The sequence below is a fragment of the Molossus molossus genome, unplaced genomic scaffold (assembly GCF_014108415.1).
Source record: "Molossus molossus isolate mMolMol1 unplaced genomic scaffold, mMolMol1.p scaffold_m16_p_1, whole genome shotgun sequence".
NCBI lineage: Eukaryota > Metazoa > Chordata > Mammalia > Chiroptera > Molossidae > Molossus > Molossus molossus.
This window is the reverse complement of record NW_023425344.1, coordinates 61806694-61832440: the sequence shown is the minus strand read 5'-3', so window position 1 is coordinate 61832440 and position 25747 is coordinate 61806694. Positions and strand designations below refer to the sequence as shown.

General features: G+C 37.6%; 1 protein-coding gene across 9 annotated transcripts in view; it reads left to right on the top strand.

The window, feature by feature from the left end:
- The window catches only part of SEC31A (SEC31 homolog A, COPII coat complex component), an 80199-nt gene extending 54917 nt beyond the window's left edge, over positions 1 to 25282 (top strand). For 5 of the 9 annotated variants that reach the window (XM_036245600.1, XM_036245897.1, XM_036245822.1 and 2 more), the window contains 7 exons: positions 2430 to 2556; positions 5386 to 5724; positions 15198 to 15256; positions 16497 to 16763; positions 19615 to 19734; positions 23355 to 23426; positions 24541 to 25115. In XM_036245600.1, coding sequence (XP_036101493.1) covers positions 2430 to 2556; positions 5386 to 5724; positions 15198 to 15256; positions 16497 to 16763; positions 19615 to 19734; positions 23355 to 23426; positions 24541 to 24720 — 1164 coding nt within the window. In that variant the 3' untranslated portion in view covers positions 24721 to 25115. Of the gene's footprint in view, positions 1 to 2429; positions 2557 to 5385; positions 5725 to 15197; positions 15257 to 16496; positions 16764 to 19614; positions 19735 to 23354; positions 23427 to 24540 lie in introns of all 9 variants that reach the window. The other 4 variants (XM_036245750.1, XM_036245676.1, XM_036245974.1 and 1 more) reach the window with 2 other exon arrangements.
- The last annotated feature ends 465 nt before the right edge of the window (positions 25283 to 25747 follow it).

The window sequence follows — 25747 nt, the reverse complement described above, 5'->3', positions numbered from 1 at the left end:
AAGTATATTCTCATAAGTAATAAATGGTGTTGATTGATAACGAAGTTAACAGGTACTATGCCCATTTTATTTTATTTTTTTACTATGCCCATTTTAAAATAGAACAAATTGCTGATAGAATTGACAGGGTCTTCTATTTCATTATAGCAGCATAAATATAAAATTATGAAAAATGTTTTAAAAATTAAACCATGCTTGGTACTGCTCCATAGCAGGCGTCAGTCACTCCACCTCCATTTGGGAGCAAAAATTAAACCATGATTTTTGGTCTATTTCACTTTTGGTGAGTACTTAAATTCAGGATAGGTTACATTTGAATTTTGGTTTTTCATGCATTTGACAAATATTTCTTGAGAGCCTTTTGTGAGTGCCTGTCTTTATTCTACCTGTTAGGGGTATATTGGCAAACAAAACAGATTATATTCTCCACTTTTGTGGAGATTAAACTTTACTTGGAAAGTCTATGACATAGGTAGAGCAAATCAGGTGATGGCTGGGAAAACTGAGAGGTGGAGAGGTCAAGCAACCAATCAGAGTTTTAAGACACAGAACTGGAATTTTTCAGCATTATGTGGCTGATTAATTTGCAGTTTGGGACTAGTACTCCTAAGTACCATGAGTTGGATCACACTGTCTCTCAGAATACTGAAGTAGTAAGGCATTTTCTACATTGGGAGAAGAGAGTATTTACTTTTTATGTCCTGGGGCATATTTATCTTCCTGGGAAAACAAACATCAAAAAACAAATTTAACCATAAATTAAGCAGTGATTTTCTTGATTAAAGCTTATGCTATACTGAAAGAGGAGAGTGGCTTGTGGTTTTAAGGAATGTTTATAGGCAGTAGTAAAGGAATGAAAGGAAGGCCAGATTCATAGGAGTTCTACTCCCACTTCAACCAGCACATCTCTGCAATTAATTGTTTATGTATTGGAGTTCCTACAAAGGTTTACTTAACAAAAAAGATTTTGATGGCTTAAAAAAATACTGAAAACCTCTGGACTCCAGGGTAAGCAACATGATATAGTATAGCAGACAGTGGCTTGGGAATCAGGAGACCTGGAGTCAGTCCTGGCTCCTTCACCAGTGTGTTGTATGGACCTCAGCACACCCCTTCATTTCTCTGGGCCTTGGTTTTCTCAATGGTAAAGGGTGGGGATTAGACTGAATATATATGGTTCTAAGCCTCATGTGGGACTAATTTTATTTTTGTGTCTCTAATGAAATCTAGAAAATGGAACTTAAAGCAGTATGTTTGCAGAACTAATAGTAGCATGAATACTATTAATGCTTCTAAAAAACTTTTTTATTGTTACCTTTTTTTTCTCAGAATGTCTTCTTTCCTTCCCTACTAGGACCTAGCTTTCTCCCCTATTTTGACATTTGGATGGCATTGTTTTTTGTGCTTTAATTTAGGTTTTCATATTTATTTTTCTACTGCCTCCCTCCCCTTGTTTTATTGTAAATGTATGTTTTTCTTTTGGAATCCCAGCTACTTTGAAAGCAATTGCCTGACTAATATGCTATCTTGCTGCTCTTAACGTTTTGCTTTGCATATGGCTGCTAAAGCCTTTTGGGTTTTTTCTTCTTTTAACATTTTTATTTTTTTATTTTCTGTGATTGGTGTTTCTTTGTTCAATTCAGGTTAGAGTTGCCCCTACTGTCACTACCTGGAGTAACAAAACTCCTACCGCCCTTCCCAGTCATCCACCTGCTGCCTCTCTCTCTGACATACAGGTATATCCTTCATTATTCCTCTTTGAGCAGAATTCTGCTCACCTAAATAAATGTAGTTATATAGTCAGTCTCTACCCCACTTTCTCAAGTTCCCCTCCCCCATCGCTTCACCTGCTTGTTACATTTGAATGCTTTTAGGATGCAACAAGCAGTTTTTAGCATAATTAATTTTTTTCTTATCCTTCTCTCCTCCTTTGCAGTTCTAAATTGACTTGAGCCAGAAAAACATCAACCAAGGTTCTAACAATGGTTTAAATCTGATTTCACTGAAGATTTTCTTTCTTTCTACTTTTTTTTTTTTTTTTTTTTTTTTGGAGCATTGCAGAAATTGAAGAGAAGAAACCTTCCCTGGTGGCATTTATACTTACATTTTCAAAGTGTGGAGTGGTGGATGGAATATGTAGAGATGGAAAATCCTGGTGACTTACAAATATCATTGACACTATTTTATGAGGCTTTTAGCATCTGTAGTTATTCATTGCGATTATTACTTTGAACCTGTGTGATCTTTAAATCACTCAGAGCGTACTGCTCAGAAAGTGTGCTCTGAAGAAGATAGAATGTGCAAAACGCAATGTTTCTTACACAATAAGGTTTTTTAAAATAGAATTTCATTTCAGAGATTATAAATCCATCAGGTAAGATTCTTAGTTCCAAATGTAATCCTTCTTTTGCCATATTCTCATTTCCTAGGGAGAAAATCCTCCACCTCCAGGTTTCTTAATGCATGGAAATGTTAACCCAAATGTTGCCGCAGCTCAGCTTTCCCCATCTCCAGGTCATATGCACACCCAGGTACCACCTTATCCACAGCCACAGCGTAAGTAGTGTGATCCTGAGGTCCTTTCACAGCAGCATGTCTTATCTAATATAGTAACTAAGCCATGATCAAGTCAGTTTTTTTAATCCTCACCCAAGGATATTTTTCCATTTATCTTCAGATAGAGTGGGAGGGAGGGGGGTGTAGGGAGGGAGGGAGAGCGACAGACAGACAGAGAGACATCGATTTGTTGCCTCTCACACGACCCCGGCCAGGTGTGGGGACCGAACTGCAACCGAAGTACATACCCCTTGACCAGAATTGAACCCTTGACTCTTTGGTCTGTAGACCAATACTCTAACCACTGAGCAGAACCAGCCAAGGGTGACTAAGTCAGTTTTAACAAGTAAAGAAAGAACCAATTTGTGTAGGGCTCAAATCCTTGCTATAGAGAAACTGTTTCCCTAGGAAAAATCCTGAAATCAACATGCTAGCAAACAGCTCCTATGTCAGTCCATTCAGAACACTTGGCTCCTGTTCCTGAGTCTTTACTAAGACCTGTTAAAAAGAGTCAGTTATCCCATGATTTGGTATTTAGAAAAAAAGAATTTTAGAAATTATTTGGTACATATTCTTTTTTGTCAAGCAAGATAACACAAACCATTTTTGAAAAAATGGTTCCAAGTGACATTTGTTGTTTTCCACTTATTTATTTATTTTTTTTCTAAGAAATAGGCTTTTTTTTTTTTTTTAGAGCAATTTTATGTTTATAGCAAAATTAAATAGAAAGTACAGAAATTTCCAATATACCACCTTCACCCCACCACACAAACCTCCCCCACTGTTGACACCCTGTACCACACTGACACATCATTATCATCCAAAGGCCATACTTTCGAGTTCACTCTTGGTAGTATACCTTCTGTGACTTTTTTGTTTTTAATCTTTACTTGAGAATATATTTAAAAAGAGAAAGAGGAGAGAAATGTCGATGTGAGAGAGTAACATTGATTGGTTGCCTCCTGTATGCACCCTGACCAGGGATTGATCCCACAACCTAGGTATGTGCCCTGCCCAGGAGTGAAACCCACAGCCTTTTGGTGTATGGGATGACACTCCAGTGAACCCAGCCACCTGGCCAGGGTCCTTCTGTGAATTTTGACAAATGTATAATAATGACATATATCCACTATTGGCATTTTTACCCCCAGAAAATATTTGCTCTTGGAAAGTAATACCTCACCACTATTATAAAATTTAAATGAAGAGCAAAAAATAAAAATCTCAAAGGGGGAAATTAGATGATTAAACAACTATTTAAAAAAACAAACAAACAAACCCTGTCCTAGCCAGTTTGGTTCAGCAGTTAGAATGTCAGCCAAGGACCAAAGGATCTTAGGTTCAGTTCTGGTCAAGGGCACTTACCTGGGTTGCAGGTTTGATCCCTGGTCCCGGTCAAGGTCGAATGGGAGGCAACCAATCGATGTGTCTCTCTCACATCGATGTTTCTCTCTCTCTCCCCTTTCCTCCCTCCCTTTCACTCTATCTAAAAAAAATCAATTAACAAATATCCTTGGGTGAGGATTAACAAAAAGCAAAACAAAAACGAGGCCATGACCTACTAAGAGCTAATCTTACTGAGCATGTTTTTGTGCTAAAGTGGGTATTCTTACTTAATGTGAATACAGATTTGATGCACCTTTTCACTCAAGTGGTCAATGTGAAAGTGCTATATTCTGAGTAGAACCAAGTGTGGTTCTACTGGATTCACTCTGAAGTTCATACCTACCCCTGCTCAAGGAGAATATGATGGTGTTAAGATCTCTAATCAGAATTCAGGTCATTGCATTAAAATATTAGTTGGCTGCCTGGTTGCTTACTAGCCAACTATGTACAGTATATGAAATATTTAGTAATTGTTTAGTCAAGGATCATGGAGAGAGTTGATGATTAATTTGAGACTAAAACTCAGACTTTGAATAGCTGATGATTTTACTAAATATTGGAGAAGATATTTGATTCATTATAATAGTGCTGATGCTACAATTCTTATGGTGGGATAAATTTTATGCCTCCACCAAACTTCCTATAACTTTTATTGTAAAGGATGTGTAATTTCTCTTTGGACGTGTAATTCCTCCATGGTTCCATCTGGTGGCTAGTAGGTGTCACTGCAGTCTTTTCACAGGAACAGGAAGTCTCAGCAAAGGGTTGAGTCTTTTTAAAATTTAATTTACTTTTTAAATTTACTTTTCAATCACAGTTGATATACAGTTTTATATTAGTTTCAGGTACACAACATAGTTATTAGATATTTATATACCTTATGAAATTATCCCCCTGCAAAGTCTAGTATGGAAAAGGGTCAGTCTTGCAGTTCTTGGGTCTGATGTTTCAAAGATTTTCATAGCCCACAGCAATTTGGAGATGGCAGGTTAGAAAATGGGATCCAATGACTTTTTTTTTTAATCCTCATATGAGGACATTTTTCTATTTTTGTTCAGATAAAATGGTAAGGAGAGAGAGAAACATCGATGTGAGAGAGACACATGGACTGGTTGCCTCCCGCACAACCCCAACCAGGGCCAGGGACGAACTGCAACCAAGGTGTGTACCCTTGACCAGAATCGAATTCACGACTTATCAGTCTGCCGGCCGAGGCTCTAACCACTGAGCAACACTGGCCAGGGCAGAATCCAATGACTTTTAGTATATTTAGGACATCTGAGCTATCAGAAGCTAACATAAGTGTTCATGTTTGGTTGTAACTTATTGTTATAAGAAGAATGATAGAAACAAGTTCCTTAGAATCAGATAACTTTGGTTTTCAGTTGCTGTTTGAATGAACTTGTAACTAATGAAAATTTCTGTCTCTTCTTCTTGGTGTAGCTTATCAACCAGCCCAGCCGTATTCCTTCGGAACAGGGGGGTCAGCAACATATCGACCTCAGCAGCCTGTTGCTCCTTCTGCTTCAAACGCTTATCCTAACACCCCTTATATATCTTCTGCTCCTTCCTATTCTGGGCAGTCTCAGCTGTATGCAGCACAGCACCAGATCTCTCCACCTACCTCCAGCCCTACTGCTGCTCTCCCCCCGCCCCCTTCCTCTGGAGCATCCTTCCAGCATGGCGGACCAGGAGCTCCACCATCTTCAGCTTATGCACTGCCTCCTGGAACAACAGGTACACTGCCTGCTGCCAGTGAGCTGCCTGCGTCCCAAAGAACAGGTCTGAGCTTGAAAGGGATTTGGTTGGGCTCCCTCCTTTATTTTTTCATGAACACATGGGTGGATGGAGGGGAATTATTTCTAACTGTATACTAGATAATGTGAGTTGTTGATTAAGTTTTTATAACAAATCCTAAAACTATTTCTAGAAGTGTGATTCTCTCATGATGAACTTCAGTTGCTAAATGAAGAAAGCTTTAGAGCTTCAAAGGAGTAAAAGTGTAAAATTTACATTGACTTTAAAATAAGTGGTAAGAAATTAATTGGCAGGATAAGTAGTGGTTGGAATCAGATTTAATTGACACAATTTTTTTTTTAACTAGGACAAAACAATGCTCTATGTTGTTACTGAGAACTTTTCAATTTTTAAAATTATTTGTACCTTAAACTTACTCATGGAGATTAAGCAGTACAGAGTCTTAGTGAGTTTGTACAAATTTTATGTTTATTTTTAAAGGTGAGGAGATATGCTTATCTAAATTACAAAAGTGAGAGAACACAAGGGACAGGCTCACTAACACAGAGAAGTCATTGCACAGTAGTGCGCTGTTTCTCCATGAGGGCAGTACCGTCCTCTCAGACATTTGGGAAACTTCTAGGCGCATGCGGGGAGGGAGGGTGTCTAGTTCCCTAGTAGTATAGTTGTGTCTGAAATTTTCTAATTAAAATTATAATTTTAAGTTCTTTTTATAGCAAAATACATGTTTTATTATTTTTTTCTCATGTTATAATTAGAACATTGTTAATTTTTTATGTCTAGGTTATATAATCTGATTTTTATTTTTGGATAGTAAAAAGGGCCTCAAAGTCCTGTGCTATAAAAAGGGATCAGTGATTTAGGCATAAGAACCACTAATGTAGTAGTTAAGAATGCAGGCTTTGAACTTAGACTTCCTAGGTTTGTATTCCAGCTTTACTGCTTTCTAGTTATGTGACCTTGAGTTAAGTTACTTAACTTCTTTAAGACTCATTTTCCTCAAAATAATAATAGTACCTACTCACAAGCTTATGAAGAGAATTGAATACATTAAAAGCATTTAGGGACAGTGACTGCAGAATTTGCTCTGATTATACAAAAACTTCACTCAGAATTAGAGTTCTGTGCATTTTGGTAGTTAAAAATAGTTTCTCTTTCAGATTATAACTGATGGTTTTGAACTAGAGGGGCAGAAAGATGAGTGAGTCTTGCTTTGTTCCTAATACTGAAGTTGCTCCTGAAAAGTCCAGTATATATTTTTTTCCTTTTATGTACGAAGCAGTAGCTTTCATTTCTGAAAACATTTATCAAAAAATAGACTCTATTAAGGAAATATATATTTTTTAATTATTTAAATTGGTTTTTAGAGAGAAAGGAAGTGGGGGTGGGAGGAGAAACATCGATGTGAGAGAAACATCAGTTGGTTGCTTCCTGCCTGTGCCCCAACCAGGGATCAAACCCTAAATCTGGGTATGTGTCCTGACTGGTAATGGAACCCGCCACCTTTTGGTTATGGGGCGATGTTCTATCAATTGAGCCACCAGCCAGGGCAAAGAAATATTTTTTTTCTAACAAAGACTTATGGATCCAGAATTATACATATCTCCTCCTCTCTTCTTTGATATGTAATTTTAAAGTCCAAAGTACCAGAAATCACACACAATTATGTATCATCTTTTATTACACAAATAAAATTTCTAGAATTTTCATTACAGGTTGATATTTTAGTGAGGAGTGCTAATTCACTTGTAAAGTTTTACACTTACCTTTTAAAACCTGGGTGAGTGAAGATAGTATCAACATTGTTTCAGTAAATAGTTGGAAATTAGAGTTCATAAGTGAAAGATGGGAATTAATTTATCATTTATTGAAAGTACATTGGACACATACCAGCACTTGACAAGTATTTTCTTTTTTTGATTTGTTTTAGAGAGTGAAAGGGAGGGAGGAAGTGGGGGGGGGGGGAGAGAGTGAAACATCGATGTGAAAGAGACATATTGATTGATTGATTGCCTCCCACTCACACCCTGACTGGGCCAGGGATCCAAACTGCAACCTGGGTACATGCCCTTGACCAGAAATCAAACCCGTGACCCTTTGGTTCGAGGGCCGACACTAACCACGGAACCACACTGGCCAGGGCTAAATAATTACTATTTTTAATTAACATGAGGAAATTTGAATTTTCTAGGAGTTGTATCATTTTCTCACGGTGATAATGTTGTATTTTCTCACTGTGATAGTCTCCAAGTTGAGATACAAACCTAGGTCTCTCATTCTTCAAAGCCATGTTCATTCTTTACCACATAGTCTGGTCCTAATGTGATAGAAATAGCTATCAGTGCTAGAATTAGAAAAATCATGTAGCAATACAGTTTTAGGCATTTCTTACTTCATTATCTAAGTTAAATATTTGCATGGGTGTCTTTTTTTTCTTAAGCAAAAGTGCATTTGGCCATGAGATAAAAGTCTCTGCTTATATACAAAGTAACAGAATGTTCTAACCTGGCTGAGAAACAGAATAACTATTTGGAAGAAGAAACCAAATATGCAGTATTCAGCATGCATTAAGCTAGCTGCTTTGTTACCTCTTGCATGTTAAGAGTCCCTTCTATTTTAATTAACAGTAACAGCTGTATCATATTTATTCCTAAAATGTTTGCTTAGGTTCTATAAATCATTGTGACTGAAAATTTTATCTGTGTTCTAATGTATCTTAGATCACCATGGGTCTCTATAGGGTTTAGGAATTCTGCTTGTCCAGTGGATGATTCTTGACAGAAACTAGGATTTTCAAGCCCTCTGACTATTAGTGAACCTCAAAGTAATGTGCCCACATTCAGAGAAACAAATGTTGCAATCATCACAAAATTCATTCAGTAAATTTTTTCAATTCAGTACATTCTTAATGAGTGTCTGTTCAGTCTATAATCACAATTTTTCCACGTAGAGATCAGAAGGCAGAAAAAGTGCATTTCTAGTGTACAGCAAGCACATAGCTTTGTTATATGTGGGAACATAAATTTTACATGGGCTATATTTTAGAAAGTCTTAAATTCCTGGGCAAGAATTTTATACTTACATAGCAAGAAGAAAAGATCTGGTGAAGGAGTTTGAACTGCTCATTGCCATGGTTGAATTGGTACTTGAAGGAGGCTAATCCAGCTGTAGCCCTACAAAATAGATTGTGGACAGCATGGCAGAATCACAGGCAAGGAAAACAGGCCCTGTCCCAGTTCTAGGTATAATGTGGTAACAGCCTGCATTAGGATAGTGCAATATTGGTTCAGTGGTGGCAACATAGGAAGCAGGAAGATTTCCCTGTGTCACTGTCTAGGATAAGTAGGATACTGCCTGTTACATTGCTTTTTTTAATCCTTGGTTTAATGCATGCTGTTACTACCAAGGGTGAGAACTTTCAAATATGAAGGCCTTAGACTTTTATTTAAAAAATATTTTTTGATAAAATGACCTTCAAACTATCATGAAGTTATCTTTGGGTAAATATTGACTCTGTTAGACCATGGGAACTTAATCCAGTATGTGGTCCTGTGTTTCTTCACATAGAAGAGTCTCGAAGGGGGTGGCATACATAATTCTGCCTATTTTCATGAAACACCATTCTGAAAAACGTTTTTTAATTTTCATAAATATTTCTTAGTCAAATTATAAGGACCTGATTTCAACCTTTTTTTTTTTGGAAAGTTCTGTTTTATGTCATTGGAAATGACCTCAAAGACTGTTGTCTTTCTCAATTTTAATTTTGTCACCTTTTTTTTTTTTTTTTTTAATGTGACATGTTAGGCGTGTAGGGAAAGAAGGTGTATATTGTTGACAAGGATGTTCTATTCTCTTCATCTCAAATTACCTTCTAGCCAAAGTCTCCATATCATCGGAGCTAATATTTTGTGCATCCACCAAAAAGTATCTTAGCCAATACTACATAGGTCCTATCATGTTCCTGCAAGAATACCTAAGAAGGGTTCCAGTGAGAAATGGGATTCAAGTAAAGATGGCATGCAGCTCCACTCCTGTGTGTAAGCAGGTTCCCGCTTTCTTCCCTGAAGACCTGTGGAGGACTAATCCCTACAGTAACGTGGATGCTGATCTCCTGGATTCAGTGACATGCTGTATTTAGCTTTTAAATTAATTTTTCCTTGTTTTATTAATTCTTTACTATAGTATTTTGAAAGACTCTAGTATAAAGAATAAAATTAAAATTAGCTGTAAGGCTACCACCCAAATATAACCATTAGTTTAGGTTTATTTATTCCCTTCATATATATATACACGTACATACATACATATATACATATGTGTGTGTTTGTGTGCATGTAATGAAAATTTTTCAATGTGGTTAAAATATATATAACATATAATTTATACTATTTTAATCTTTCTGTTATTGTTGTTAATCCTCACCCGAGGATATTTTTCCATTAATTTTTAGATAGAGTGCAAAGGGAGAGGGAGAGAAAAACATCTATGTGAGAGACAGACACATGGATTGGTTGCCTCCCGCATGACCCCAACTGGGGCCAGGGATCGGATTTACAATCCAGGTACGTGCCCTTGACAAGGAATCAAACTTGCCACCCTTTGGTCTATGGGCCAGTGCTCTAACCCCTGAGCCAAACTGACCAGGGCTTAATAATTTTTAAGGCTATAGTTCGGTAACATTAAGTGCATTCACGTTGCTGTATGTCACCACGTCTACCTGGAGAACTTTTTTGTCATTCCATAGTGAAATTATAACTCCCCTCTTCCCCCAGCTCCTGGTAACCACTGTTCTATTTTCTGTCTCTGAATTTGACTACCCTAGGTATTTAATATAAATAGATACATATAAAAAAATACAGTATATGTCTTTTTGTGACTGGCTTATTTCACTGTCTTTAAGGTTCATCTGTGATGTAGCATGTATCAGAATTTCTTTACTTTTTAATACTGAGTAATATTCCACTGTATGTTTATACCACATTTTGTTTATGCATTTATCTGCACATGGGCATTTTGGCTATTATAAATAATGCTGGTAAGAACATGGGTATACAAATATCTGTTCAAGTCCCTGCTTTCAGTTCTTTTGGGTATATATCCAGAAGTAGAATTTCTGGGTCAAATAGTAATTCATTATTTAATTTTTTGAAGAAATGCCATGTTATTTTCTGTAGTGGCTGTACCATTTTCCATTCCTACCAGCAGTGCACAAGGGTTCCAACTTCTCTGTATTCACACCAGTGCTTGTTTTCTGGGTTTTTTGTTTGTTTGTTTGTTGCCATTCTAATGGGTGTGAAGGTAGTATCTCATTGTGTACATGCATTTTTAAACACATGAGATCAAAACACACACCCACACACATCTTTTTTCTTAACGTTACACCAGGAACCTTTTTTTCCTTTTTAAATCATGTCATGTTTTAAAGAGTACAAAAGAGATTTATCCCCATTCTATAATCTTTTGAAAGAGTAAAAGATTATCTCTTCTTTACAGTTTTATAAGAGAATTATGTTCCAGATTAGACAGTGTTGTGTTGGTTTTTTTAAATGTTGACTAAGAGTATCATTGTGCACATTCATAATGAACCTCCATAATACTATCTTCTGTAGATATTCATGTTCTTCATGTAGCTTGCTTTACCTGATGTTTCTATTAAAATATGTCTTTATAAAGTAGAGGTCAATTTAATTGTGTTTTTAAAAAGCCATATTTAATAGTTTGAAGACATAAATCAAAAAGATTGAAATGGGTTAAAATTATAGCTGAGACAAAACAGCATTCAATTAATAAGAAATTTGAACAAGGATTATGTGGGCTGGAGTAAAACATGCCCAATATATTTCATGGTTTGAGGTCAGGAGGAGTCAGACTTATATTTTGGTGGGAACTTTATTGTTGTATAACTGTTACATTCTATTCAACAAACACCCCACCATCCTACAGCCTTACCACCCTGCCTCAAGTTATGCAGGCTAGCCAATTAGCTATAATTGTTCCATAAACTTTTTGTGCTACTCACAGTTTGGGAAATCAGGATGCCCCCTCAGGCTTTAATAGCGAGGGCTTAAGTCACTGCCATGAGAGATTAGAGGAAAAACTGCTTTCATCTTCTGCTCTTGCCTCTCATGAGCCAGGGGAGAAAAGCATGTTGCTGGGACTACTTCCAGAAAAAAAGGGTCAAGGCCAAGTTATTTTCAATACTTTTAGGTTTATAATATCTCTACCTCTTGGCCCAGAAGCCAAAGTCAGGTGCCAGAGAGTACATCAGTAGTTTCAAGTCAGGTCAGTCCTCAGTTATAGTGCACACTTGACTCCCAGTGTTCACTACAGTGCTATGAGGTCATATCTTGCCAGGGGAGGTAGGTTATAAAGTCATCATTGAAGGCAAAAATAGGAAATCACTTACAGTCAGTTATTTTTGATCACTCCTTTCTTCAGTGAAGCCCTTTGTGAAGAAGTTGGTTTGTGTTTAGGAGCCATATTGGATAGCAGACTATTTAGTCATAAACTCCACACAGTGAGATGTCAAGCTACGCAATTACCTCTCCCACCTCACAGTTTTCTCTGAGGCTTGTGCTTGAGTTCAGACTGAATTGAACTCACTAAGTTGCTATGTTCTTTTGGTTCTTCTCTCCTCAAGGGAAGGTAATTGAACTCCCGTAAGTTATATGTGCATATAATGTACCTCCACTGCATACTTTTGATCTGAGGTTGGGGCTGGCCTGACCCAGAATATCTGACTATTTTGGAAATACTGTGTCAGTTTTCAGCCTTCTTTCCTCTGCCAATAAACAGTTCTCTTAAGGGAAGCAGTGATTTCTGTAAGACTTGTCCTATACAATCTGAAAATCCATATGTTTCAGAAAAGAACAAATGAGATGATGACATTTTAACTGGGCTTATTCTTACGTATATTCATATTCATGGTGTGACCCCAGAAATGACAGTTTCTCCAGAATGCAGACATTTGGGGCCTCCCAAATTCACCAGTGAAGTGGTACCACCTTGTTAAGATTGACATGCTTATCTTTAACAAGTGCATTGCTGATCTTTGCAGGCCAATGTAGAAATCCTCACATTTCTCTTTAAATACCTACTGCTTAAAGAGGGTTTTGACCAGCAGTATTAGCATTATCTGTAAGCTGGCTGGAACTATAGAATCCTAGGACCAACACTATGCCCATGAATTAGAATCTGCACTTTAACAAGATCTTCAGCTACTTTGGAGTCACAGATTTAAATAATACTAAAATGGATGCATTAGTTATAATATATTGGGAAGAATTCTCCCTCCAGTAGTATTTCTGAGATGCATTGATCAAATAGAAAAACAATTGATGCAAACAGGGAAAAAATATTTCAAATAAGAAGGAACACAATTTTTAAAGAGGCAGCTAACATAGTAAGAGAAAAAAGTGCTGTTTAAGAGTTAATTGGATCTGACACAAATGAATTTGCTTTACCCAAAAACTGACATTTCACATGACTTGATTATAAAGTAAGTTTTATTCCCTTATAAAATTAGTTTGTTCTTTCTGGGAGCTGATGGAGGGAGAAGAAATAATTAAGTGCAAAGTAGAGTTTAGAATGTCTTTGATGATAATACTGTTTAAGTGACTTTTACATTTTGTCTACAGAAAATCAGTCTATGCAAGACCAGGCACATATGTTGGAAGGTGAATTGGTTAAAATATTCTTTTGGAAATCACTGAAACATTGAATGCAATTAATGATTGGACATTCACAATAATGCATGTGAATTTCAAAGCTGATGATATCTTAAATCTGATCAGTATCATTTCTTAAATTTGGCTTCTTAATGAATCAGATTTTAGAACTGATTGAATTAACATGGTGACACAAATAGCTTTAAATCATAAAAATTGTCTGTCTGATATATAGACATTTTGATGAAGCCAATACCAAGATTGTCTTAGATATGAGTAAGATTAGAAGGTGATGGGAGAAATTTGAGTGGTTAATCTATGTTTGACCAAAATTTTAAGAGTTTGTTAAGCAGATAGCAAGCAACATGTGGTTTAAGATTTTGTGATTAGTTCTTGAGTGTTTTGGAGCTCATTTGGAGTTCTATCTCTAGTAAACTTGTAGAAAATTCTATCTTTAAAATCAAGGCAGATGAGTACATGCTAGAAGGAGAAGATCTTGTTTTTTAAAAAGCTTCTGTGGCATTGTGTATTAATCACAGGTTCTTTGGTTTGCTAAGCAATTTGGTGATTTACTATCAAGGAAGTCAATAAAAGAAAAGGCAAAAGACTGAAATAATATTTAATTTATTGAAAGAGGAGTAATTTTTGTCTTTACATATACACATATACAAAACTCCATAAAATGTAACATGATTATATTGTGATTTAGAAATTATCCTATCTTATTTCTGGCATGTTTTATTCCTTTTTTTTTTCCTTTAAAGATACTGGCATTGGGGTGCTAATGAATTCTGCTACTTATATCCATTTCTCACTTTTGAGATGACAGGATTTTGGGGTTTTTTTTTAAGAGGAAATTTATTAAAGTTGACAGTAGTTGAATTTTATATTTGCTGCCCGCCTAGGGTTTGTTTTGTAGCATTAAAAAAAATTGTTATCACAGATATTTGAATGTTCTTTTCTACTTTGTAATTCCTAAGCAAAGATGATAAAAATTATGGTGTTGCATACTTGGGCTCTCACTTCCTTTTTTATTAATCCTTATCCGAGGATATTTTTTCTATTGATTTTTAGAGAGAGTGGAAGGGAGGGAGGGAGAGAGAAACATCAATTGGTTGCCTCCCACACAATCCTGACCAGGGCCAGGGATGGCACTTGCAACCCAGGTATGTGCCCATGACCGGGAATCGAACCTGAGACCCTTTGGTGAATGCTTGGGCCTAACTGGCTGGGGCCAGAAGACATTTTTAAATTTTTTATTTATTTATTTTTATTTTTATTTTTTTTAGAGAGAAAGGAAGGGGGAGAGAGATAGAAACATCAATGTAAGAGAGATACATCTATCAGCTGCCTCCTGCACACCCCCTACTGGGGATTGAGCCCAAAACCCAGGCATGTGCCCTGACCAGGAATGGAACTGGGACCTCTCAGTCCATAGGATGACGTTCAATCCACTAAGCCACATCGACCAGGCCAGAAGATATTTTTAAAGCGGACTCTAATGATTTATTTTTTCTTTATTAGAGAATTGTTAACAGATCTTTGACGGTTATATACTTCAATATGGACATAAAGACTTCCCTGTCCTTAAATTTTAGCTCAGCTCTTTCTTCAATAGCAGGGTATCTTCCCTACTAAGCCAATGCTTGTTATTTTTAGAGGTAATGCCTTTGAGAATCCAGGGCTACATAGTGATCCTCACAGCTCACCTGGTAAAACTTCTATGACAGTTATCTCAGGGTTAAGGCAGGGTTAAGTTGTGATTAATACACAACTTCGTTTTCTTCTTCCCAGGATTCTAAAGGAAAATGCCTCTATTATCTGTTATAGGTCCTCAGAATGGTTGGAATGATCCTCCAGCTTTGAACAGAGTACCCAAGAAGAAGAAGGTACTAGAGAAAGATGTCTACCCAATTGCTTACAGATGTTCTGTTAATCATGTAGCCACCTGGAGCACACCACACTTAACTTATCATTTTAAAGGCAAAGCTTACTGATTGATGTATTTAAAGTGTATTTCAGCTTATACCTTCGAATCCATGAAGGGGAGGAAAGAAAGTATGGTGGTATGAATTAAACTTCTTTGAGAAGGCAAAATATAAATTCCCAACAGGTCTCTTTCAAAGAGTAAGAAACAAAATTTCAGGCTTCTCAAATGATTTTTTTAGGAATTTCTTTGGTTTTGTAGTTTCAACAGTAATCATGAATTGGGTAATTATATTTTGTCTATCACATGTAATATGAATGAAGAAATATCCTTATAGCTGAGCATTATTTGGATGTCAGTAACTGTTGTTAGAGCACAAGATAAGATATTTTTTTATCCTGACCCGAGGACATATTTCCATTTTTTGTTCAGATAGAGTGGAATGGAGGGAGAGAGAGAGAGAAACATCGATGTGAAAGGGACACATTGAGTGGCTGCCACCCGCACGACCAACCAGGGCCAGGGACTGCAACCGAGGTATACGCCCTTAGTGGGAACTGAACCCAGGTCTCTTGGGACCGCAGGCCGATGCTCTAACCACTGAGCAAAACCAGCCAGGGCAGATAAGATTTTCTTTCCTTCTTTCTTCCCAAGCCATTTTCAACTTTCTTTTTACTCAAAGAGATCTCCTCCCCCCAAATACAGTAATGAGAGACCATAATATAAAATTGGCATCAGATCAGCAAGAAAATCCAGTATTTAGGTTACTTATATTCAGAAACTTAATCTGCTGCTTTTTGTGTGATTGAATTGACAGGCAGTATCCACTTAGTGATGTAGAGTATTACATTGTGATCACATTAAACACACAAACATATTTGGCATATCTGATTTTAGTATTATTAGATAGAATTGTCCAGACTTTAACATTTCTCTTTAAAAAATAACATGGTTTTGGGTCCTCATGGGAGTAAGTATGGATGGCAAAGGAAAAACTCAGAGGTCTAGGTTTGATCTCTCTACCCCTTTCAGCCAGATTAGTTCTACTTTTATGTTTTATTCTAGAATTCTGCACAAAACTTCATTTGCAAAGCATTCTATTTAAAACATTTTTTTAAACCATGGAATAGTCTAACTCCATTATTTAAAACTGAGCAAGTGTTGCTACCATTTTTTTTCTTACTTTTGTTGTCTTTTAAAAGATGCCTGAAAACTTTATGCCTCCTGTTCCCATCACATCACCAATCATGAACCCCATGGGCGACCCCCAGTCACAGATGATGCAGCAACAACCTTCAGCTCCAGTACCACTGTCAAACCAAGCTTCATTCCCTCAGCCACATCTTCCAGGTGGCCAGCCCTCCTTCCATGGCATACAGCAACCCCTTGGTCAATCAGGCATGTCACCATCTTTCTCAAAGCCCAATATTGAAGGTGCCCCAGGAGCTCCTATTGGAAATACAATCCAGGTAACAGTAAAAGTCTGCGGAAGTAGAATGGAGAGATGGCTCTATTTCAGTAAACTTTTTAAAATGTGTTAACGTTTATGGTTACACCTTTATTAACGAACATCCAAATTTGGTTTCAATTTAGACAAACTGAATAAAAAAATAACCCTTTTTATTTATTATTTTGTTTGTTTTCATTATTTTTCTTTATTGATTTTAGAGAGAGAGATAGAAACATTAATGAAAGAGAACATCGACCAGCCACCTCCTGCCTGTCCCCCACAGGGGATTAGGCTCACAACCTGGGCATGTGACCTGACCTGGAATCGAACCAGCGACCTCTTGGTGCATAGGTCAATGCTTAACCACTGACTCATACTGCCAGGCAAAAGTAACCCTTTTTAAAAGATTAATTATGTATGTATATTATTTTTCAATTACATGGCCATATACAAACTGTCTAGAAGAGGCTTATATATTTGCTTGTGTATGTTTCAAGTAACTTGGTAATCACAGTATACCTAATCAGTAGCCACATTTCAGTTGAATCCATATTTGCCTTCAAGGTTGCTAAGCAGAAGCTGTTTTCAAAGGTGTTTCTTTTTAAAATGTAAAATAGCCCCACCGTTGTTGCTCAGTGGTTCAGCATCAACCCATGCACCAGGAGGTCGCCAGTTCATTTCCCGGTCAGGGCACATGCCCAGGTTGTGGGCCAGATTCCCAGTGGGGGGCATGCAGGAGGCTGCCCATCGATGTTGTCTCTCATCTATGTTTCTGTCTGTCTCTTCTCTCCCTTCCTCACCCTCTAAAATCAATAAAGAAAAAAAAGTAATAAAATGTAATGAGTTATTTTTCTTATGTATATGTATAAGACCTAATTATATATTGCTTTATCTTTGGATGGAGATATAAATTTGTACTTGCTCTTCACATATAAACTGCTAGTAGGCAGGATTTTAGATGATGAAAAATCGATGACATTTCCATCTACCTGACTTAGACATACAAAGATAAACATTTTGATCTGCTCATGAAAAGTAAAGAGCTTGAGCCAAAGTTTAACATAAGATGAAACAAATTCCTGCCCAAGTATAAAACTAGTTCTTTTGTTTTTGTCTTTGACTCATTGAACTCACATTTGTAACAATTTTATCTCTATCATAAGAGTATGCTTTTTTGTTGAGACAGTTCTGCCTAAGGAACCCCTAAATATTAAAAGTTGCATTACAAAACTAGTATTTGGTTGGAGGTAGGAAGACTTGCTTCTTTCCACAAGAATATAAATTATAAAGATGTGTTTTTAGTTGTGTGTGTGTGTGTGTGTGCGCGCGCACACGTGTGTGTTTGTGATTACAAGTCTATGTTAATTTGGGAAGCTACCCAGCTATTCACTTTTGTTTAAACCCGGGTGCTCATGCCATTCTCATCTAGACTAGAACCTCAGTTACCATTGAAAGGGAGAGCTGTTAATATTCTTTTTCCTTTAACTTCTTTTTAAAATCTATCCCCAAATCTTGTTGCTATTACTGTAAAATCTCTCTCAACCTCCTTCTTGTCAACATTTCCAGTCAGGTCTATTCTACCTTCACCTCCAGTCTTCAGCAATGCAGGAGCCTCGAACTGGTCTGCCAGCATTTACTTTATCCAACTGGTATCTGGTTAATATACAATTACAGCTTCCCATTCTTTGTTCTCAGGATAAAACCCAACATATTGCACATTTTTGGAAAGCCCTCAGCTTATACTCCTGATGCTCTGCTCTAGCTGCACTGGTCTCCTTTTAGTCCTCTCGTGTCATGATCTTTCCTTTCTTTGTACATGTTCTTCCTCAGTCTGGAATGCTTTCTTCCCCCATGTAACTGCTTTACTCCTGCTTACCCTCCCAGTCCCTGAAGAGGGCCTTCCCTGCAAGTAAAATCAGTTATATTATCTGTCGGCTTACCACAGCTGCTATTTTACATACATTTATGACATTTTATTTATTTATATTTTAATATGTTTTAATTGATTTTTTAGAAAGAAAGGAAGGGACAGAGAGGTAGGAACGTTGATGTGAGAGAAAAACATCAATCGGCTGCCCCCTGCACAACCCCTACTGGGGATCGAGCCTGCAACCGGGGCATGTGCCTTGACCGGGAATCAGACCGGGACCTCTCAGTCCATGGGATGATGCTCAGTCCACTGCGCCACACTGGCCAGGCTACTTTTATGACATTTAAAAACTTTCTTTCTCTTCCATTAGCCTGTAAACTCCTTGAGGGCTGAGATCATTTCTGTATTAGCTCAGCAGTACATAACTAGTGCCTGGCCCGTAATGGCCTAATATTTTTTGAATAAATGTACTAATAAAACTTAAACATTCCTTCTTTGTGTTTCCATTTTAATACTTAGTAACATCATGGTCTTTTCTATCCTGACCTTTGGCTTAATGTTGCAGTTGGTTAATAACCCTCTAAGAGTAAACCAAAGGATAGAAGAATGCCAGGATAAAAAAAATGAGCCAACAAACAGAGCAAGCTTTAACTAGCCAACTTTATAAATGCCTGTTCTTTTTATTTCTTCTTATTGGCACAGGTGTAGTTCCCATTGGTTAATATACAATAGTGATCAATATATGTTCCATAATTCTTTAAATACTTAATATCCAACACTATTTTTAAGAATCAAAGCTATAGGAGGAGTAGCTATACCTTCTACTGGATATTTGATTTTCATTTTTACTTATCTCAGTGATTTCATATGTTAATTTTCATTTGGTCTTGAATAGCCTGTCTACAAAGTAGTTGGTTTCTCTGTATCACAGGGTTTCAGGGCTTTGTGTATAGGTAGCTTCTGGTTATCTCTACTTATTTTGTGGTATTGTTTCTTTTAGCATGTTCAGTCTTTGCCGACAGAAAAAATTACCAAGAAACCTATTCCAGATGAGCACCTCATTCTAAAGACCACATTTGAGGATCTTATTCAGCGCTGTCTCTCTTCAGCCACAGATCCTGTATGTATTTTTTCTAATGTCTTGCTTAATTTAAATAGTCCTTTATGAAATTCTTCTATAATTATTCCTTAAAGTCCTACAAGATATATATGTATATATATTTTTTATCCTCACCCGAGGACATTTTTCCATTTTTTGTTCAGACAGAGTGGGAAGGAGAGAGAGAGAGAGACATCAACGTGAAAGGGACACATCGAGTGGCTGCCACCCACACGACCCAACCAGGGCCGGGACAAACTGCAACCGAGATGCATGCCCTTAGCGGGAACCAAACCCGGGTCTCTCTGGACCACAGGCCGACGCTCTAACCACAGAGCAAAACTGGCCAGGGCCAAGATATATTTTTAATGTTTGTACAAAAGTAATAAAGCTAGTAGCACTTAACATAGTTTGCTTTAGATGTAAAAACATATTTAAGTACTTTTTATATGTAAATTTATTTAATCCTCACAATAACCCCATGGTAGGTAGAGTTGTCATCTTTATTTTACAGATGAGGAAATTAAGGCAAAAAGCAGTAACACCCAAGGGCAGAGCCAGCATTCAAACCGAGGCTGACTCTAGAAGTCATGCTCTCAACCACTATGGGTACTGCTTCTCATCAGCAAACCTCATGCTGGGCATATAAAAAGAACAGATTAGTGGTATGTAAGAAATTCAGACTTGGGGTTTCTTTCTGAGCTTACATCGAAGCTTTCAAAAGTAGATGATCTTATATGTAACTTTGTAGAGATCTTAAAAATAGTTAAGTGTTGTAGATATTGGAGTCATATTCATAGTTAAAGCAACTGCTTTTACTTGGTTTACTTAGAGGATGCTTGTGTATTGGCAACAACAAAACTCCACAAAGCCAGTTTTGTTTTAGATGAAATTTCAGTTTCTGCCAACAAACATTGAATAGACTTATTTAGCCACTGGCCACTTGTCTGCTTGAAAAACAGCTTCTGGAATTTGTTGTTTCATCAACATTGAGTATTAGTATGTGTAGCCTTCTGCTGGTCTTTTGGAAAGCAATTCCCTGAACTGAAAGTATTGGAAAAGCAGAGGCAGGGAAAGTTTAACATAAACCTTAGTGCCTGACACCTGAGTATATATTTTTCAGTAATTCGAGAGAGAGAGAGGAAAGGAAAGAGGTGTAGGGGGAGTGAAACATCAGTTGGCTGCCTCCTGTACACACCCCAGCTGGGGATCGAACTCACAACTTTGTTATGTGCCCTGACTGGAAATCAAATCCGTGACCCTTCCATGCATAGGATGACACTCTAACCAAATGACTAAGCTAGTACAGAGAAGCAGATGAAGCTGATAGCCAGTTTAAACACTGTTCCCTATGCACACTTCTAAATAGGCCACAGTCATTATAAAATAGAGGCATCCCCATAAGAAATGTGGGAAAACTCCAATCCTCCTTCAGGCACGAGTCATAATAGAGAGGTTGGAAGGACACATATTTTATGGCCCAGCTCAGTAAATTCTTACTGAGTTTAACTTCTAAGTCACCATGCCATCTTCCTTCTGGGTCCACAGGAGCCCTAGGCACAAACTGTTCCTGTAATTTCTATAACTAGTTAGGGGAGAAGTTCTAATATCCTCTCCTGCCCAGCTACCTCTGCCCCCTTGGGCTATGTGAGATTAACTTTGAACAGGGACTTTAAAGGTTCCCCTCCACACAGTCCATTTCGATCAATAGTTAGAACCATCTTTTTAAAAGCTGGTATTAGGGAGGAAGAAAGGGAGAGAGTGGGGCAAGAAAGAGAGAGAGAAACATCGATGTGAGAGAGATACATTGATCAGTTACCTCTCATACATGCTCCAACCAGGGATCAAACCTGCAGCATAGCCCTGGCCGGTTTGGCTCAGCAGTTAGAGCGTCGGTCCACAGACCAGACAGTCCCAGGTTCAGTTCCCTCTAAGGGCACGTACCTTGGTTGCAGTTTGTCCCCGGCCCTGGTTGCAGTCGTGTGGGTGGCAACCACTCGATGTGTCTCTCTCACATTGATGTTTCTCTCTCTCCCCCTCTCTCCCTTCCGCTCTATCTGAAGATAAATGCAAAAATGTCCTTGGGTGAGGATAAAAATAATAATAATAATAATAAATAAATAGAAACCTGCAGCCTAGGTATTTGCTCTGACTGGGAATCAAACCCGAAACCTTCTAGTACAGGACAACTCTACAGCGAACTGAGTCACACTGGCCAGGGCAGCTGGAACCATTTTTATAATATGATTTTATTCCTATTTTCACTTTAATTACGTCCAAACAACACAAAGGAATTTTGCAGCACAACTTAGTTTGTAATGTTATTTTCAACAGCTTCATCTCTTCCTCTCTCCTCTCTGACATGCTGACATTCCTTCCTCAAATATACCAAGAGCATGTCAGCATCAAGACTTGTGCGTGCTGCTTCTTATACCTGAAACTCTTCCCACATAACTGCATTGCTCTCTCCTCACTTGTTCCAGGCTCTGCTCCAATGTTCTATTAGCCATCAGGCCTTTCTTTTTTTTGGTTAATTCTCACCCGAGGATATTTTTTTCCTTTGATTTTTAGAGAGTGGAAGGGAAGGGAGGGAGAGAAAGAGAGACAGAGAGAGAAACATCGATGTGAGAGAAACACATCAATTGGTTGCCTCCCACATGACCCTGCCTGGGGCCAGGGATCAAACCTGCAATCCAGGTATATGCTCTTGACCAGGAATTGAACCCAAGACCTTCGGTCCAAGGGCCTGCTCTAACTGCTGAGCCAAACCAGCCAGGGCCTGTTAACTTTTCTTCATGGCACTCATCACCACCTGACACAGAGTGTATAGTATGAGTATGTACACTATACACAGAGTGTATAGTGTATATATTATTTAGTATGTTTTTCTACTCATGAAACGTAAGACTGTGTCCCCAGCATGACACATAGTAGGCACTCAATAAGTGTCAGTTCTGAAGCTGCTGTATAATGTAGATCTTTAAGTTAATCACATTGTAATTACAAACCTTTCATTTTGGTTTTAGAGTAGTTTTCTCTCACTATACCTATAATACTAGGATGGGATAGGGGAACCCCTTAATTTAAGAACTCATTTGACTGCTTCCCTCTTAGTAGTCTTAAGTTACCAGATGATTTTCTTTTTTTCTTGGTGTTTCAAAGGCTTAGAAAGAGGCAGGATTAAATATACCAAATGACTAAGTGCATAACTAATATTTTTGGAAGGTTAAAACTAAATTCTAGTTCGCCTATATGTTTGCCTTCTAGCACCCATAATTTGCAATAACTATACTTAGACATTCTTTTCTGTAGTATACTGACCCATCGTTGCCTCCAGATGGCCCTTGCCTGTTGCTTACACACACCTGCTCAAGTGAGTTTGTAGTCCATGTGAAATCCAACCAGTACTCTGTTTGCACACTGGAGGGAAGAGGCTCATCCTCTCGTCCTCCTCCCATGAGGAGATCTGACCTCTGTCATGATAATCTGTTCAGGTTTCTCGGTCACAGTTGTCTCCCTTTCTTTATAAAATGAAGCTATTCGACATCATCAGTGTAAGATTTAGTGAAATGAAATAGGACAAATTTTTTGGATAAAAGTTAATGTTCAGATATAACAAACCAGTTTTTCTTCTCCTGCAGCAAACCAAGAGGAAGCTAGATGATGCCAACAAACGCTTGGAGTTTCTGTATGATAAACTTAGGGAACAGACAGTAAGTTTGTGGGGAAAGGAGGATTTATTCCCAGTTGCTACAATAAGCATCTCATCTGCACTTGTGTGTTGTGTGCTTAGGGGCAAACTGTCTTGTTAAGGTAACTGGCCTTCTGTTTGTTTTATATGTCCCTTAAATTAGGAAATCAGAGTGGGAAGTTATTTGGTTTTCCAGAGACCAAATTTGTAGCGTTCCTCAGAGTCTAGGACTCCTGACCCTTTTCTTCCGGCACACCTATTACACAAAGGCAAAGCTGACACGGTCGCCAGAGAAGCAGGTTGATGTGCTGTGATGGAAGGTAGCCGACAGGAGGAGAGATTGCACTGTCTTCTGATCCCTTGTCCCCACCTCTCCATGCCTTTCTGGAATCGTTTTTGCTTTATTAATGAAAGCACTAGGAGAGGGGAAAATAACTCTGGGACTTCTTTATATTTTTGCATTTTAGCATTCCTCTTTCCCATTCCCCACATCAATCCCATCAGATAAAAATAATCATTTCTCTCTTGAGAACCAAATCAAAGAAAGTTGCTATAACAGTGGGAGTGGTTATGTCATGAACTGATCCAAAATAAAGCCTTCCCTCAAAAGTGTGGGCATGTAAGCCAGGTAATGAAAAAGACTAGGTTTTATGGTTTTAAGAGATGACAAGATTCTAAAGAGTAGTTGAGTATGTGATGGGGGCTGCTGCCCTACCGAGGGAAGTAGATAGAAAGTTCCGGATCTCTATTATAGACAAGATTTAAGAATAAAATGGGTTGTTACTTTGAGGTATCATGATTAAGAATCTTTTTTTTAAGGTGTGAGGCTATATCTAAAATAAATGAAGAATTATAACTCTTAAGTGGAGAGAGATGTTAGCTTTTCTATAAGAAAATCCTGGCTTATCAAACATGTTTAATTCATAATTTCCTTACATATCATTTTATCATGGTTCTGTTTCATAAGTGTTGCTTGATCTAAAAAACTATTTCTAGAAATGCTAAATGGTTTATACATTTTTTATAATGTTTGTATCACGCTCCTTTTTAAATATTTTGGTTTAATGTCTATACAGAGTTTCATGGGAAGTTCTTCCTTAATTTAATTCTTTCTCTTGGTTCCACCTTTATTTCAGCTTTCACCCACAATCATCAATGGTTTACACAACATTGCAAGGAGCATTGAGACGCGAAACTACTCCGAAGGCTTGACCATCCACACCCACATAGTTAGCACCAGCAACTTCAGCGAGACCTCTGCTTTCATGCCAGTTCTCAAAGTTGTCCTCACTCAGGCCAACAAGCTGGGTGTCTAAAAGGACAGCTACCCTCCTGGCCAATATTGCCATTTTCCCAAAGAAACATGTTTTTAAAAAATGATAAGATATGGACCAATACTCATCAGCATGTTTCCATAGCACTTACACTATTTCTGCAGAGATACCCATCTTAGAACTGCTCCAAACCCCGGTGCTTTCCTTTGTTTTAATCTTTTATTGCCTGTGATGATTTTCTTATTATGCAAATACGTGTATTTCTTGGATTACACATATTCTATTTTCCTGAAGTATTCTGATAAAATGTGGTTTTTAAAACCTTAGCATACTTTTTGGAAAAGGAGCATCTGGTTATGCGTAAAGCAGAGCTAAAGCTACGTTTCTTCCAAATCGTCCCTACTTCCTCTGTGACAAGCAGATTCAAGTGTGTGATCTTATTTTAAGTGTATGTAGTCTTTTTAAAACAGCTGCTCACAGTTTACCCTAATCCTTTTTTGTGTCTTTGGCTTCACTCTGGTCCTGAACAAATAATTAAATCTAGAGCCTGCTACATAGATTTTAGCAAATATTAATTAAAAGTGGGATCACTAGCTTTAAGTATCTTTAAGGAGAATACTGAGCATTTCATTCTGTAGAATTCATGGAACTTTATTATTAATAAATGTTTTCAGTTTTCTGTTTGAATTTTAAGATTGAATTGTCTCTATTTTATATTTAGAAAATTTTCATCCAATTTTTTAAAAGTACCTATAGCTTTGAGGTTTAAGTTCAGAAACAAAATTTCAGTTTCTGTCAGTCTCCTGAATCAAAGCCAGTTTTTCAGCCACGCTTCTGGCAAGTGATTTTATTATAATCTGCTTTAAGATAATGGTCCCCAAGAATCTTGAGAATCAGATACTAATAATTTTTCAGTGCCTATGCAATTTTACATAAGTGGGTTGGAAAACTAAAAAATAAACACTGTGACTATTGTGGAGATAGAGGTGCCATTTCAAGGAGTAAGAGTAGTTGGTCAGATATTTTGCAGCCTGAGGGAACATTTGCAAGACCCTCTCAGTTTCCTTTG